General features: G+C 43.3%; 1 protein-coding gene across 1 annotated transcript in view; it reads right to left on the reverse strand.

The window, feature by feature from the left end:
* Window positions 1-12,945, reverse strand: part of MGAT4A (alpha-1,3-mannosyl-glycoprotein 4-beta-N-acetylglucosaminyltransferase A) — a 2,332,896-nt gene that overhangs the window by 1,337,612 nt on the left and 982,339 nt on the right. The window contains exon 5 of the mRNA XM_044072194.1: window positions 7,341-7,474. Within this exon, the coding sequence (XP_043928129.1) occupies window positions 7,341-7,474 (134 nt within the window). The remainder of the gene's footprint in view (window positions 1-7,340; window positions 7,475-12,945) is intronic.

Consider the following 12,945-nt stretch of genomic DNA (forward strand, 5'->3'; position numbering starts at 1 on the left):
ATTGCATTACTGCTGTGTTTTGTATAGTAGCAGCAGTAGTAGTTAGGTCATTAAATGCCTGAAAGGCTACTTTTCCCAATGGGTAAATGCACAGATTAAACTAATGAATGGGTGACACTGAGACTGTTGTCAGTAGAACTGCAATTTGAGATGGAATTTGGCTAACACCTTTGAAGCTTCCTGCAGGCAATCTTCCCCCAACCCCCTCAGCCAAAAGTGAGCATGCTCAGCAAGGCAAACCTGAAATGTAAACAAAGGCTGAATCAAAACAAAAAATCCCTGGGATTGTCCCTTTAAGAAACTCTATTCTGGCACCAGCTAAAAGGAAGATATTGCTTTATGGAGATGCCCAAGGTTTGTCAACCTTTCCGGATTATTTTGTACTTGACTAGAGCAAGGGAGAAACTGTTCTAGCATGTAGAGGTTTTGCTGGAAGCTTCTAATGTGGCACAACTAATCGTACACCCAGCTAGGTTAAGTATCTTTATGGTATTTGGTTTTTAAACATGACTTGACCACTAGCTTGATAAAACAATATCCAAGCAGATGATGAGCAAGTTATTAAGCAAAAAATTAAAAAGGGTAACTATATGCAGAAAATAATTTCTCCCGAAATTTACTGCTTTGATGCTCTGATATTTTCCATTCAAACAAGACATTTTTTGACTTTTATATTATGCTGAATTTGTCCCAAAGAAGCACAGGCTTTATGATTGTACAGCCCAGTTTATAGGTATTGTACTTAGTTGTCAGATTCTAAACCTATGTATGTATTCATTAACACTCCTGTACTCTCCCTGACCCACCGCTGTCTATCCAGATGATCCATGCCCTTCTCCTCCACCCTCCACAGGTACCTTGATAGGTCCTTTTTATAGGTTCATAGGTTGGTACTGGGCTATCTGCCCGAAGGCATATATTAGCCCAGCCACCGCCCCTTTAGTAGTTTCCTAGACCCTTGTACTAGCAGCTAGTACCCTTGGCCCCTATCTAGTAGTGCTGTTGGTGTGATCCCCGGTGTGAACTTTCTGTTACCCATCCACTCATCAAGGTTCCTCTTGAAGAGTGATAGTGAGGGGCTCTGCCTTACGTAGATCGGGACCCTGTTCCATAGTAAGGGAAGTCTCTGTGAAGGGAATCTATCCCTCCAGCATGTTCTATTCATTGTTGTGTTGAGGTTTATATCCCTAGAGAGTGTAGCTTGAGTAGATTTGGTTTTGCTAAGATGGAGCATGTTCAACAATTCTGGGTTGGACATGGCTCTGTACGTTAGACTGAGATCACCTCTGAGAAATCGGTATGCACCAGAGAACAGTCTTAGCTTTTTCAATCGTGCTGCATAGGGCAGCTGTTTGAGACCAGTAATCCTCTTGGTTAGGTACCTCTGTGGTCTCTCCAGCTGCTGGAGATGTCTAGCCAGATACATTCCAATTGGTGCATTGTACTCAATAATGGGTCTGATGAGGGAAGAGTAGAGGGGCACCATTACACCCTTAGATCTTGATGCAAACCCTTTCGTGATCAGATGGGTCAAACAGAAGGCTTTTCTAACCACTTTGGCAACATGGTTATCAAAGGAAAGCTGACTATCTACTTGGGTCCCAAGATCCCTTATTTCTTCTTCAGATTTCAGAGGATTACCTCCTATGTTGTAGTTTGCGGGTACTCTGTTTTTTCCAAAGGGGATTACTACGCATTTTTTTGCATTTAGCTTGAGACCATGGCTTTGACACCATGCATCAGTCTCATTTAGGCCCTTCTGGAGGATCTCCATGTCGGCTGGAGACTCTATTATAGCACCCAGTTTGCAGTCGTCCGCAAACTTAGTCAGCCACAGCCCTTCCGTGCTTGCCTGTACTTCTGAGAAGTATATGCCAAACAGGAGGGGCCCCAGGACAGAGCCCTGAGGCACACCACTCATTACTCGTCTGGATTCGGACATAGATCCCGCTACTCTTACTTTATGGGATCTGTCTGAGAGCCAGTTTGCGATCCATCTTGTGACGTAAGGGTTTATGCCCAGGAGCTTATCAATAATACCTGAATGGGGAATGGTGTCAAATGCATTAGCAAGGTCAAGGTAAGCCGTGTGTACCTCCTTTCCCTTATCTACAGCCTGAGTAACGGTCTCAAAGAAATCCACCAGGTTCAGGAGGCATGATCTGCCCTTGATGAGGCCGAACTGTGTGGGGTCCAGCGACTGGAGGTTCCCAATCTCTCCATTTATGAGTTCCATAATGATTCGCTCCATAGCCTTACAGATCAGACTGGTCAGGCTTATTGGTCGGTAGTTCCCAGGGAAAATTGTGGCCCCACCCTTGTGGCTGAGACTGAACAGGGTATTAAGATGCGGGGTTAATTCCTTTTGGAGCTTGCGTATGACACAGCCTGGGACATCATCTGGTCCCATGGAGGCAGTGTTTTTAGCTTTAGATAGAGCCTTGTTAACCAATGTATCAGTAATAATTGGACTTACACAATCCCCTGGAATGGTAATAGGCCCTGTGGGTGGTGAGAAATTTGCACTGAACCTGTCAGCCAAGATGTTGGCAATGTCAGAAGGGTCAGTGTATTTTGTTCCATTTTGTACTAGCTCAGAACAGACCTGAGCATTGCCATTTAGGTTTTTGACGTAGCCATAGAAGGCCTTATGGTTATCCTTGGCATCCTTGGCAACTTTCTTTTCAAAATTTGCTTTAGTTGACTTGATGAAGGCCCTCAATTTCTTACTAATGCTGATCAGGGATGATTTTTCTACTTGAGATTTGGCCTTTTTTTGTATAAGTCTCCTCCTTTTATTGTAAAGTTTGCTTATGGCCGGGGTCCACCAGACTGGTTTCTTCTTGCTTGAGGAAGGAGTCTTGGGTTTTATTTGGGATAGCACGGTCCATGCAAACCCGAAGATGCATACAGAGTGCCTTGGTGTAGGATTCCGCATCCTGGATATCATTATCCTTCTGCAAGGGAATAGTGAAGCTTTCCACTTCGGATTCAAGTAGCTTGAAGTTTGCTTTGGAAATGTTTTTGACTATGGTTTCTTTGACTGGGGGAGGTGGAGGGGTGAGGATGTCCAGGGTCATCAGTTTGTGGTCGGATCTGACCAAGGAGTGCGTGATAATGGGTGTGGTACAATGGGAGCCCATATTTGTGATGATTAAATCCAATATGTTGTCCCCTCTAGTGGGGGAACATACTAGTTGTTCAAGGGCATTTGAATTTATAAATTCTATGAATCGCTGAGCATAGGAGTTGGAACATTGGTAGTTCGCCCAGTCTATACCAGGGTAGTTGAAATCACCCAAGATTATGGTGTTGGGTAGGACCTTTATATTTTCCAATGTCTCAAGGAATGCAGAGTGAGCATCTTGGGACATGGTGGGCGATCTATAACCGGCTACGACCTGAAATGTGGTTTTGCCTGCTGATAGTTGCACATGGATGATCTCGGAGGCATCATGCTGCGCTACTAACCTGGAGATATGGGTATCCATGATGAATATGGATACACCTCCGCCCTTTGTACTGCATTCCGGTAACTGAGGCTGCAAGGTATGATATGAACTGTAACCTGGCAGTGCTGGGGTGCTCTCTTGAGCCTTGAACCAGGTTTCTGTCACCGCACAAACATCAATTTTCTCCATGCTGAGGAGAGCCTCGAGTGTGTGCATTTTGAGGCTTTGAGTAGCATTACTCTTACCTGTGCTGGTTATTGTGGTTGGTTTGTCCTTTGAGCCTTGCCTAAAAAAGGCACTATGGGGACGGCAAGAGACTTGGCCAGTAAACGAAAACCTAGGGGTGACAGGTGCAACCCATCTCTGGCAAAACAGCGAGGCTTGTCTATCATGTCATCCCAGGCAGACAGACACTGGATCCCCTTATAATGACACCAGAAGCTTAGCCAATTGTTGAAATTGATCATTTTGTCTTTGTATTGTGGTATCATTCTAGGTGAAGGTAGTAAGCTACTCAAGGTCAGGGTCATACCAGCTTGGGCTACATGATCAGAGAGCTCCTCAATGTCTCTTTTCATGTAGTCCAGGGAGGTACGTCTTAGATCATTCACACCAACATGTAAAATGACAGCGTCATACTTGTACTTGTTCTGGAGTGACCTAAGTGCCTTGTTATGTGGCGGATCCGAGCACCCGACAGGCAGCTGACAGTAACCTTCTCCTTGTTCAGCCTGGCGAGTGGAACATCCGTGTGCCTTACTATAGTCTCCTATTACCAGCGTGTTAGGTATGGTGTTTTGCCTTAAGGGCTGTTGTGAGGCACACTGCTGAGGTGAATTATGTGTTTTCTGGCTTGTGTTTGGGGGTGCAGGTTGATTGCTTGTCTGCTTTGGAGGACACTGTTTCTTTTTCAGATTGGTACCTAGTGCCTCCGAATATGTTTTTGTGTATTTATGCATATGTTTTGCCGGTGCTTGTTTTGTAGATTCATGTGTGACAGGTGGTGTGATGCAAGTGTGTCCCTTATCCTCTTGACTGTCTGTTACAGTCATGGGGTGAGAGAGCGCTTAGCCTCCAGTCTGGCTGTGTATTTGCATCTCTCACAAGTGTTTGTGTCTAGAGGTAAGAGGAGATAGTTGTCTGTATACATGAGGCAGTTGTGACATTGCCTCAGGATGCCCAATTTCACCAGATGAACTGGAGAGTACACCTGAAGCTGACCTCTGGACATGCTTTGAAGAGTAAATTGAACTAAAGTCCTGTGGACGATCGAGGGTCTTATGCTATATTATAATAGTGCTGTCTAGGAAATTTGGAGAATAATAGTGCTGTCTAGGAGATTAGGACATGTGATGATTTCTGTTTTGCAAGTGCTGCAATAAGAGCAGCTGATCTGAAGCACTTGAGTTGAAGCTTGCCTAGTTCTAAGGGAAAATTTACAGCTCAGACTTTGTGGGGCCAGGAATAGTATACCCCAGCTAACCGGCGCTGCCCGACACTGCTCTGTGCGCAAGACCGCACAAAAAGAGAGTTGCAGGGTTTTTCCTCTAGATAAGTGAGGAAAGTGAGTACAAGAGCTGTTTTTCTCTAAGCAAGTGAGAAAAGTAAGTACAAAAACTGTTTTCCTCTAGGTAATGAGGAAGATAAGAGTGTTACAGTAATTAGTAGCTTATTTAGTGCTTACAAGTTCTGAACAAGTGCTGAGCATGAACAAGCAAATTTAAGTGCTAAAACTAAGAATCTGTATCTGCACTAGATGAGTTACAGGACAAAAACAAGTGCAAATACAGGCTTTCAAATCAGAAAGTTGAGAGAGATGGAAGAGATTGCCCAAACGGCCAATAACTAAAAATTCTGGGCCAGAACCGCTACTTATGTGCTAGACAGGTTACCTATTGCTTACCACTCCCACTGATAAGCTAGAAGGCTTCCCTCCAACACAGAAAGGCTTGGGGGACTCAGAAGCTTGCATACAGTCCTGGATGCAGCAAATCTGTATCTGGAACACTAGTTACAGGAAAAGTAGGAAACAGGCTTAAAGGTTTTTTTTTTTGTTTTTTTTTTTACAGAAAAGTAGCAAAAACAGTAGTAAAAAACAATTCTCATGCAGTGCAAGCTAGCACACTTGAGTATGCAGCAATATTAGACCAAACACAGTCATATTGTCATATTGGTCATATTGTTTAGCTGAGAAAGCCCCCTGACTTTTTAGGAAGTCATGCATACTTGTGAGAGCCACAAAGCAAGGACCCAATAAGGAACACCAAGTGGATAGCAGGAGCCATCATGAAGTTGTGGCTGGACAGTAACCCAGTCCCTTATGAGCAGTAACTTGCAATGATATTGGGGACATCATACCACTACTCCTAATACTACTGTTGGCCTATAAGATTCCTGGCCTCTACCAAAGGTCATAAAGGCAGGAAACCCCCCTACCTGGGGGTTGGAGAGGAGGCGGTCCACTTCATCCTATCCCCTGCCAACCTTACTAAAGATCCAAATGCATTCCAAAACATGGGCTGCTGGTGGCATAGATAGACACTTTGCCTCTGTGCTACTGGACAAACAGATGTTAAGTCCATTTTAATAGCATAAACTGCTTTAGACATTCTAACTCAGTGTATTCCTCCTCCTCCCTGCTTGTTTCATTCTGGCAATCCCAGCGTCCCCATCCACTGCCAGGTCTACCTGTTCCTGCTTCCTTCCACAGATTTCTCAGAGTGTAATGGGGCCAGTGTGGATCTTAGGGATACAACAGGAAACTGTGCCAGCAGCTGCTTCTGCTGCTGTGGAATGTTTTTAGGACCTACCCTTATTTCCCCTCCCCCACCCCTGAATTCAGTGACAACATTTAAAGGCTACTCCTCTCTGTGGACCAAGGCACCCCTCAGGGAGTGTCCTCAAAAAATGCCCTCACTCTTGGGTGGGCACGCCTATCCCTCCCTACCAGCACCTCAGATGCTAAAGCCACTAATCGAATATGGGTCGCCTAGGTCATAATTAGGGCATTTTAATTTAATGTCTTGTATATTTCTTACGGGTTTTACTATCTTGTGCTAGACGTTGAAATTTAAGTCATAATTTGATATGTTTGGACTTTAAAATGTATTGCATCCTACATGATTACAACTAGAAAAATTAAAATGTTATTGCAACATTTACGCTAAAGTGGTTTCAGGAAGAAACGTTTGGTATGTTGCATACATAAACTATGAATTCAACTCATTTAACAAAAGCTAAAGACCTAAACATAAAAAGGATTAAGCAATGATGATATTAACAGTAACTCATGGAAGAACCGAACAAAAAGGGAGAAAGTGCAAACCTGTGAAGAGTGGAGAAGTTTTTTGGGAATAATGACATTTTCTGACGACCAAACAATTAAGAGTAAATAACTACAATGTTTAATTATTCGAAATGAAGGACTCTGAACCTGTGTGGCATCATAATTACAATTCTCTTCATATTTCAAAGAAACGTTGGCTGTGTCTAATAATGAACAGTGTTATCGTTCCTGTAGTGTTGACCATGTTAATAAGCTATTCCTTACAAATTACAGATTGTGCAAAACAACTGTATTGTCTAAGGTACGTTTAGCCCTTCTTGCATTCGCTACTTTGCTGAACTAAATTTCATAATTTTGATCTAACTTTATTAAGAATATCACCCTAACATAACAATCAGTTCAGCAAAACTATCTTGCCAGTTATTGCAGACTCCCATATAAAAACCTTTAAAATGTCTGAACAAGAAATCATGTTTCACTTAAAAACAGCAGAGTGGCCAATGTAATGCACAATAAAACATTAACATAATACAGGATTCATATATATCCAAATTCCTAAAGTAAATCAGGACATAGTACAGTACTTAGAACAAATCCCTTACCTCTCCTACAAAGACTACAATAACAGAGTCAAGTTTTTCTTCCGGAGATAATTTGTCAATAAGGGAGTGGACTGTCTCAGCCAAATAGGACTTGACCTTCCTTTTTACTGTAGGTATTCCCATTACGATTGACACTGAAAATAGAAAACATTATTAACATTATTTACCAGTGACAACCTATAAAGCACATTTAAAAGAAATATTGTTAATTCTGTGTGCTCTAATTTTACTTTAGCAAACACTGGTAATTTTGGCACTTGGTTAAGAAAAAGACATACCTACTTAAATCAGAAAAACACCTTTTTTATGTTTAGGTTGTGATTTGTATTAGGTAAATTAGCCATTCATTCAAAGTGGATCAAATAAAAAAAAATATATTAATTCAGGTTCAGCCTTGGAGCCAAAATGCAATGCAAAACAGGTTAAGTAACTGGATAAGTCATCGCAGTCTTGTCACTTAAAATGAAAGTGCTCCCAGTTCTATGGTTGCTAGGATAAGTATGTATAAAGCGGTTATGTGGAGTAAAAGGAAAACAGCATTAATATTACAGAAAATGTATCTGCCCTGGGGATGAAACCCACCCAGTCTGTAAAGGTAATGCAACATTTGCAGCTTCAAGAAAAAAATAGACTAGGCAAAAAGAGACACAGCACAAAGTAAAACCTTACTAGAAACCACTGTAGCAAATGTTTATAAAACTGATCTAAGTACCCCTTCCTACGATGTGGTTAAATCTCACTAACATGGAATAATTCAATTTATTATTAGTATGAAAACTATGCAGCACTGCTGAAAAGTTGTCATATTCATGGGTGAGTGTGCTGCACGTGGAACTTCTAGATGCAAATTAACTGCACTGAACAAACTGCTCAGTACTGTTTCCAAGCTACAGTTAATTCTTAAAGTTGCAAGACAGGAGCAGCTTTTTTGCACATGGAATCAGAATGCAACATTCACTACAAAGTTTAAGCTACAGAACAGCAACATGATGCCAAATGTGTGCAAAAAAAGCAGGCCATGCAAAGTAATGGGCCTACAGTCCTGTGACGTGAGTGGCATGACACAGAAGGCCACATTACTTCTTTTCCTGGTTTTACAAAGAGCAGAGTTTTATAAGAAGTCTGTCCAGCATATTTAAACCCATAAACTCAAGAGCAGTTTGTAACCGATACCCTAGAAGATGAAACATCTCAGGTTTGTAGTGACAACGGTATCTGTTATGCTTTGTTCTTAAAGTCAACAACAGAGATTATACTATAAAGTATTTTACACTGTAAGCAAAGGAAGAAATAATGACCTATAGAACCAAACATACAACAGCGAGCACAGATATCCCTGACACACCTCTAAAGAATGCTTATTATCATCCGTTCATCTCAGACGCTTCTCTAAGCAATATTTCAAACAATCCTATCTTTAATGTCTGTATAATACAAATCAATAATGTTAATTTAATACTTAAAGTGCAGCAATGTCACAGACAGAAACACACAATAAGAGAAGCTGCCCATTTACGACTGCACTTAGCACTGGAAGAATCTGACGATAGGATTCACAGAGCTGATTCACACGAAGTCAAGTATTCAGTGTGCAGCTAAGTTGAACCAAAATGCTGATAGACAAAAAAGAAACAAAGACTGCATACATAAAAGTTGAGATTCAGAGATGCCATCCACAAGGCAAACTTCCTGCAGTCTGCTAGCTCCAGCTACACTAATGGTGAACACCTAATTCAAACAAAGAATCCTGCAAATGACTGTACAAGGTCAGTGTGTCGCAGCATCACATTAAATAGCATATTAAGCAGCAGTGCCATCTAACTGTACGAGGTTAATATGTCTCGGCATCATATTAGGTAAGCATATTAAGTAGCAGTGCCATCTAACTGTACGAGGTTCATAGGTTCATAGGTTCATAGGTTCGTACTAGGCTATCTGCCCTAGGGCATTTATAAGCCTAGCCAGAGTGTATGTGGCTTACACCACCCCTTAGGATGAGAATACTACGCCCTTTTAGGGTGTAGTTTACTATGCCTCTGTCTAGTAGTGACAAAGAGATGACCCCCAGGGTAAACCTATGATCTCCCATCCACTCGTTGAGATTTCTCTTGAATAGAGTCAGTGATGGGCTCTGCCTAACATGGACTGGGATTCTGTTCCAGAGTGTAGGGAGCCTCTGGGTTATGAATCTGTCCCTCCAGCACGTTCTATTTATTTCTGTGTTGAGGTTTAAGTCACTTGTTCTCGTGGCTCTGATGGATTTGGATTTTCTGAGGTGGAGCATGTCCATTAATTCAGGATTGGACATGGCCTTGTACATCAGGCACAGATCACCTCTGAGTAGGCGGTATGCGACTGAATAGAGCTGGAGTTTTTCAGTCGGGCAGCATATGACATATGTTTAAGACCCTTTATCCTCTTGGTGAGGAACTTTTGGGGTCTTTCCAACTGCTGCAGGTGTCGGGTGAGATACATCCCAAATGGGGCATTGTACTCAATCATTGGCCTGATAAGAGAAGAGTACAGGGCACAATGACCTCTCTTGATCTAGATGTGAAACCCTTCATGATAAGGTGGGCAATATAGAAAGTCTTCCTAACCACTTTGGCAATGTGAGTGTCAAACGAGAGGTTACTGTCAACCTGGGTCCCTAGGTCCCTGATTACCTCTTCCGTACTTAATGGATTACCGCCTATGTGGTAATTTGTCGGTACCTTGTTTTTCCCAAAGGGTATGACTATACATTTTTGGCGTTTAGCTTAAGGCCATGGCTCTGGCACCAATTATCCGTTTCTATGAGGCCTCTCTGAAGGATGTTTGTGTCCGCTGGAGTATCAATTATGGCATCCAGTTTGCAGTCATCTGCGAACTTTGTCAGCCACAATCCTCCTATGTTTGCCTGTACCTCAGAAAAATAAATGCCGAACAAGAGGGGTCCCAGGACTGAGCCCTGTGGGACACCGCTTGTGACTGGCTTAGAGTCTGACATAGCTCCAGCAACTCTGACCCTGTGAGTTCTGTCCTTGAGCCAGTTTGCAACCCATCTTGTGACATATGGGTTTACATTTAAGCTGGTGAGTTTGTCTATGATGCCCGAGTGGGGTATTGTGTCAAAGGCTTTTGCAAGGTCAAGGTAGGCTGTGTGAACTGCCTTACCCTCATCAATGGCCTTAGTGACTGTTTCAAAAAGTCGACCAAGTTCAGAAGGCAGGATCTGCCCTTGACAAAGCCAAATTGGGTAGGATCCAATGTCTGTAGGTCCCCAATGTCTTTGTTTATGAGTTCCATAATGATCCTCTCCATAGCTTTGCAGACCAGGCTCGTCAGGCTTATGGGGCGGTAATTTCCAGGGTCCGTAGAAGCACCGCCTTTGTGAAGTGGGACCACTGTTGCCATACGCCACTCTTTGGGTACGTATCCTGTGGTAAGGCTAAGATTAAACAGCAGCCTTATGTGTGGGTTTAGTTCCTCTTGGAGTTCATGTAGCACACAGCCCGGGACACCATCCGGTCCCACTGATGCTGTGTTTTTAGCTTTAGAAAGGGCGGCTCTCACCTGGGCATCTGAGATGTTAGGGAGGCTACACTCTGCTGGGATAGTTATTTCTCCTTTTGGGGGGGAGGGGGAGGAGAAATTTGCACTGAACCTGTCTGCCAGAATGCTGGCAATGTCAGTGGGTTCAGTGTATTTTGTGTCATTTTGGACTAACTCTGAGCATATCTGGGAGTTTCCACCCAGGTTTCTAACATAGCTAAAGAAGGCCTTGTGATTGTCTTTTGTGTCATTTGCGATTTTTCTCTCAAAGTTGGCCTTGGATGATTTTATGAGTGATCGTAGTTTCTTGCTAGTACTGATCAGAGATGCCTTTCCTTTTAGGGATTTTGCTCTGTCATGTAGTAGCTTCCTCCTTCTGTTGTAAAGTTTGTTTATGGCTGGGATCCACCAGACCGGTCGCCTGCCTTTGGGGAATGGGTCTTGGTTTTATTTGGGATTGCATGATCCATGCATTCTTGAAGGTGCCCATAGAAGGCATTTGCAAGGGATTCAGCAGTGTTGGTTGTGGTTTCCACTGGCCCAGGGGCCTTGAAAGATACCACTTCAGTCTTAAGAAGTGTGAAGTTTGCTTTTGAGAAGTTCTTCACTGTGGTCTTTTGTGCGGGGGTGGGGGCGGGATGTGGATTTCCAGTGAGATTAATTTATGGTCTGATCTTACCAAAGAGGGATGTACTTCCGGTGTGGAGCATTTTGTCCCCATGTTTGTGATGATCAGGTCTAGTATATTGTCTCCTCTTGTGGGAATGGTGACTAGTTGTTCCATTGCATTTGAGTTTATGAATTCTAAGAACCTTTGGGCTAGAGTGTTTGGGCTTGAGTAATGTTCCCAGTCTATGTTTGGGTAGTTGAAGTTTCCCAAAATGATTGTATTTGGAGAGACATTCATACTCTCCAGTGTCTTCAGGAAGGCTGTGTGGGGTTCCTGAGTTTGAGAGGGTGGTCTGTAGCATGCTACAAACTGTAAGGCGGTTTTGCCTATGGTTAGTTGCACCTGGATAGTCTCCGATGCTTCGTGCGTTGCCACTAACCTGGAGGTGTGGGTATCTTTGATGAAAATGGATACTCCCTCCTTTGTGGTTCTGTCCAAGTTTTGGGGCCGGAAAGCATGATATGAGGTAAAACCTGATAGTGCTGGGGTGCTCTCAGGAGCCTTGAACCGGGTTTCAGTCACTGCACAGACATCGATGTTCTCCATACTGAGAAGGGCTTCGAGGGCGTGCATCTTGAGGTCTAGACTTCTGGCATTGAGCAGCATTACCCTTAGTTTTTTTCCACTTGTGTTTTCTAGGGAGGTAGGTTTGTCATTTGAGCCTTGCCTAAAAAGGCACTATGGGGGTCGCAAGAGCCTTGGCCAATATCCCGAAGCCCAGGGGTGACAGGTGCAAACCATCCCTTGCGAAGCAGCGTGGCCTGTCAAGCATGTCATCCCATGCAGACAGACACTGGATCCCCTTAGAATGACACCAGTAATTAAGCCAATTGTTAAAACTGATCATTTTGTCTTTGTAATGTGGCATCATTCTTGGTGAGGGTAAGATGCTGCTCAGGGTCAGGGTCATACCGGCCTGGGCTACATAATCAGAGAGCTCCTCTATGTCTCTTTTCATGTAGTCCAGGGAGGTACGTCTCAGGTCGTTTACACCTGCATGTACAATGACTGAGTCATATTTGTACTTGCTGTGGAGTGACCTGAGTGCTTGTGTTATGTGGCGGATTCTAGCTCCCGACAGGCAGCTTACTGTGACCCTCTCCTTGTTCAGTCTGGTGAGTGGGACGCCAGTGTGCCTGACTATGGAGTCACCTATTACAAGTGTGTCTGGCATGTTGTTTGGCCTTAAGGGCTGTGACTGTTTAGCACACTGACTTTGTGAACTATGTGTTGCATTTGCTATGTCTTGAGGTGGTGGTTGCTTGGGTGTCTGCTTTGGAGGCCTCTGTTGTTTTGGTAGATTTTTAATCAGCGCCTCCGAGTATGTTTTTGTGTGTTTATGTGTTTGGTTTGCAGTTGTGATAGTTCTATGTGAGACTGGGTTTGTGGTGTGCGTGGTTA

Source organism: Protopterus annectens, chromosome 5.part0 (assembly GCF_019279795.1).
Source record: "Protopterus annectens isolate FY-2018-M chromosome 5.part0, PAN1.0, whole genome shotgun sequence".
Lineage (NCBI taxonomy): Eukaryota > Metazoa > Chordata > Ceratodontiformes > Protopteridae > Protopterus > Protopterus annectens.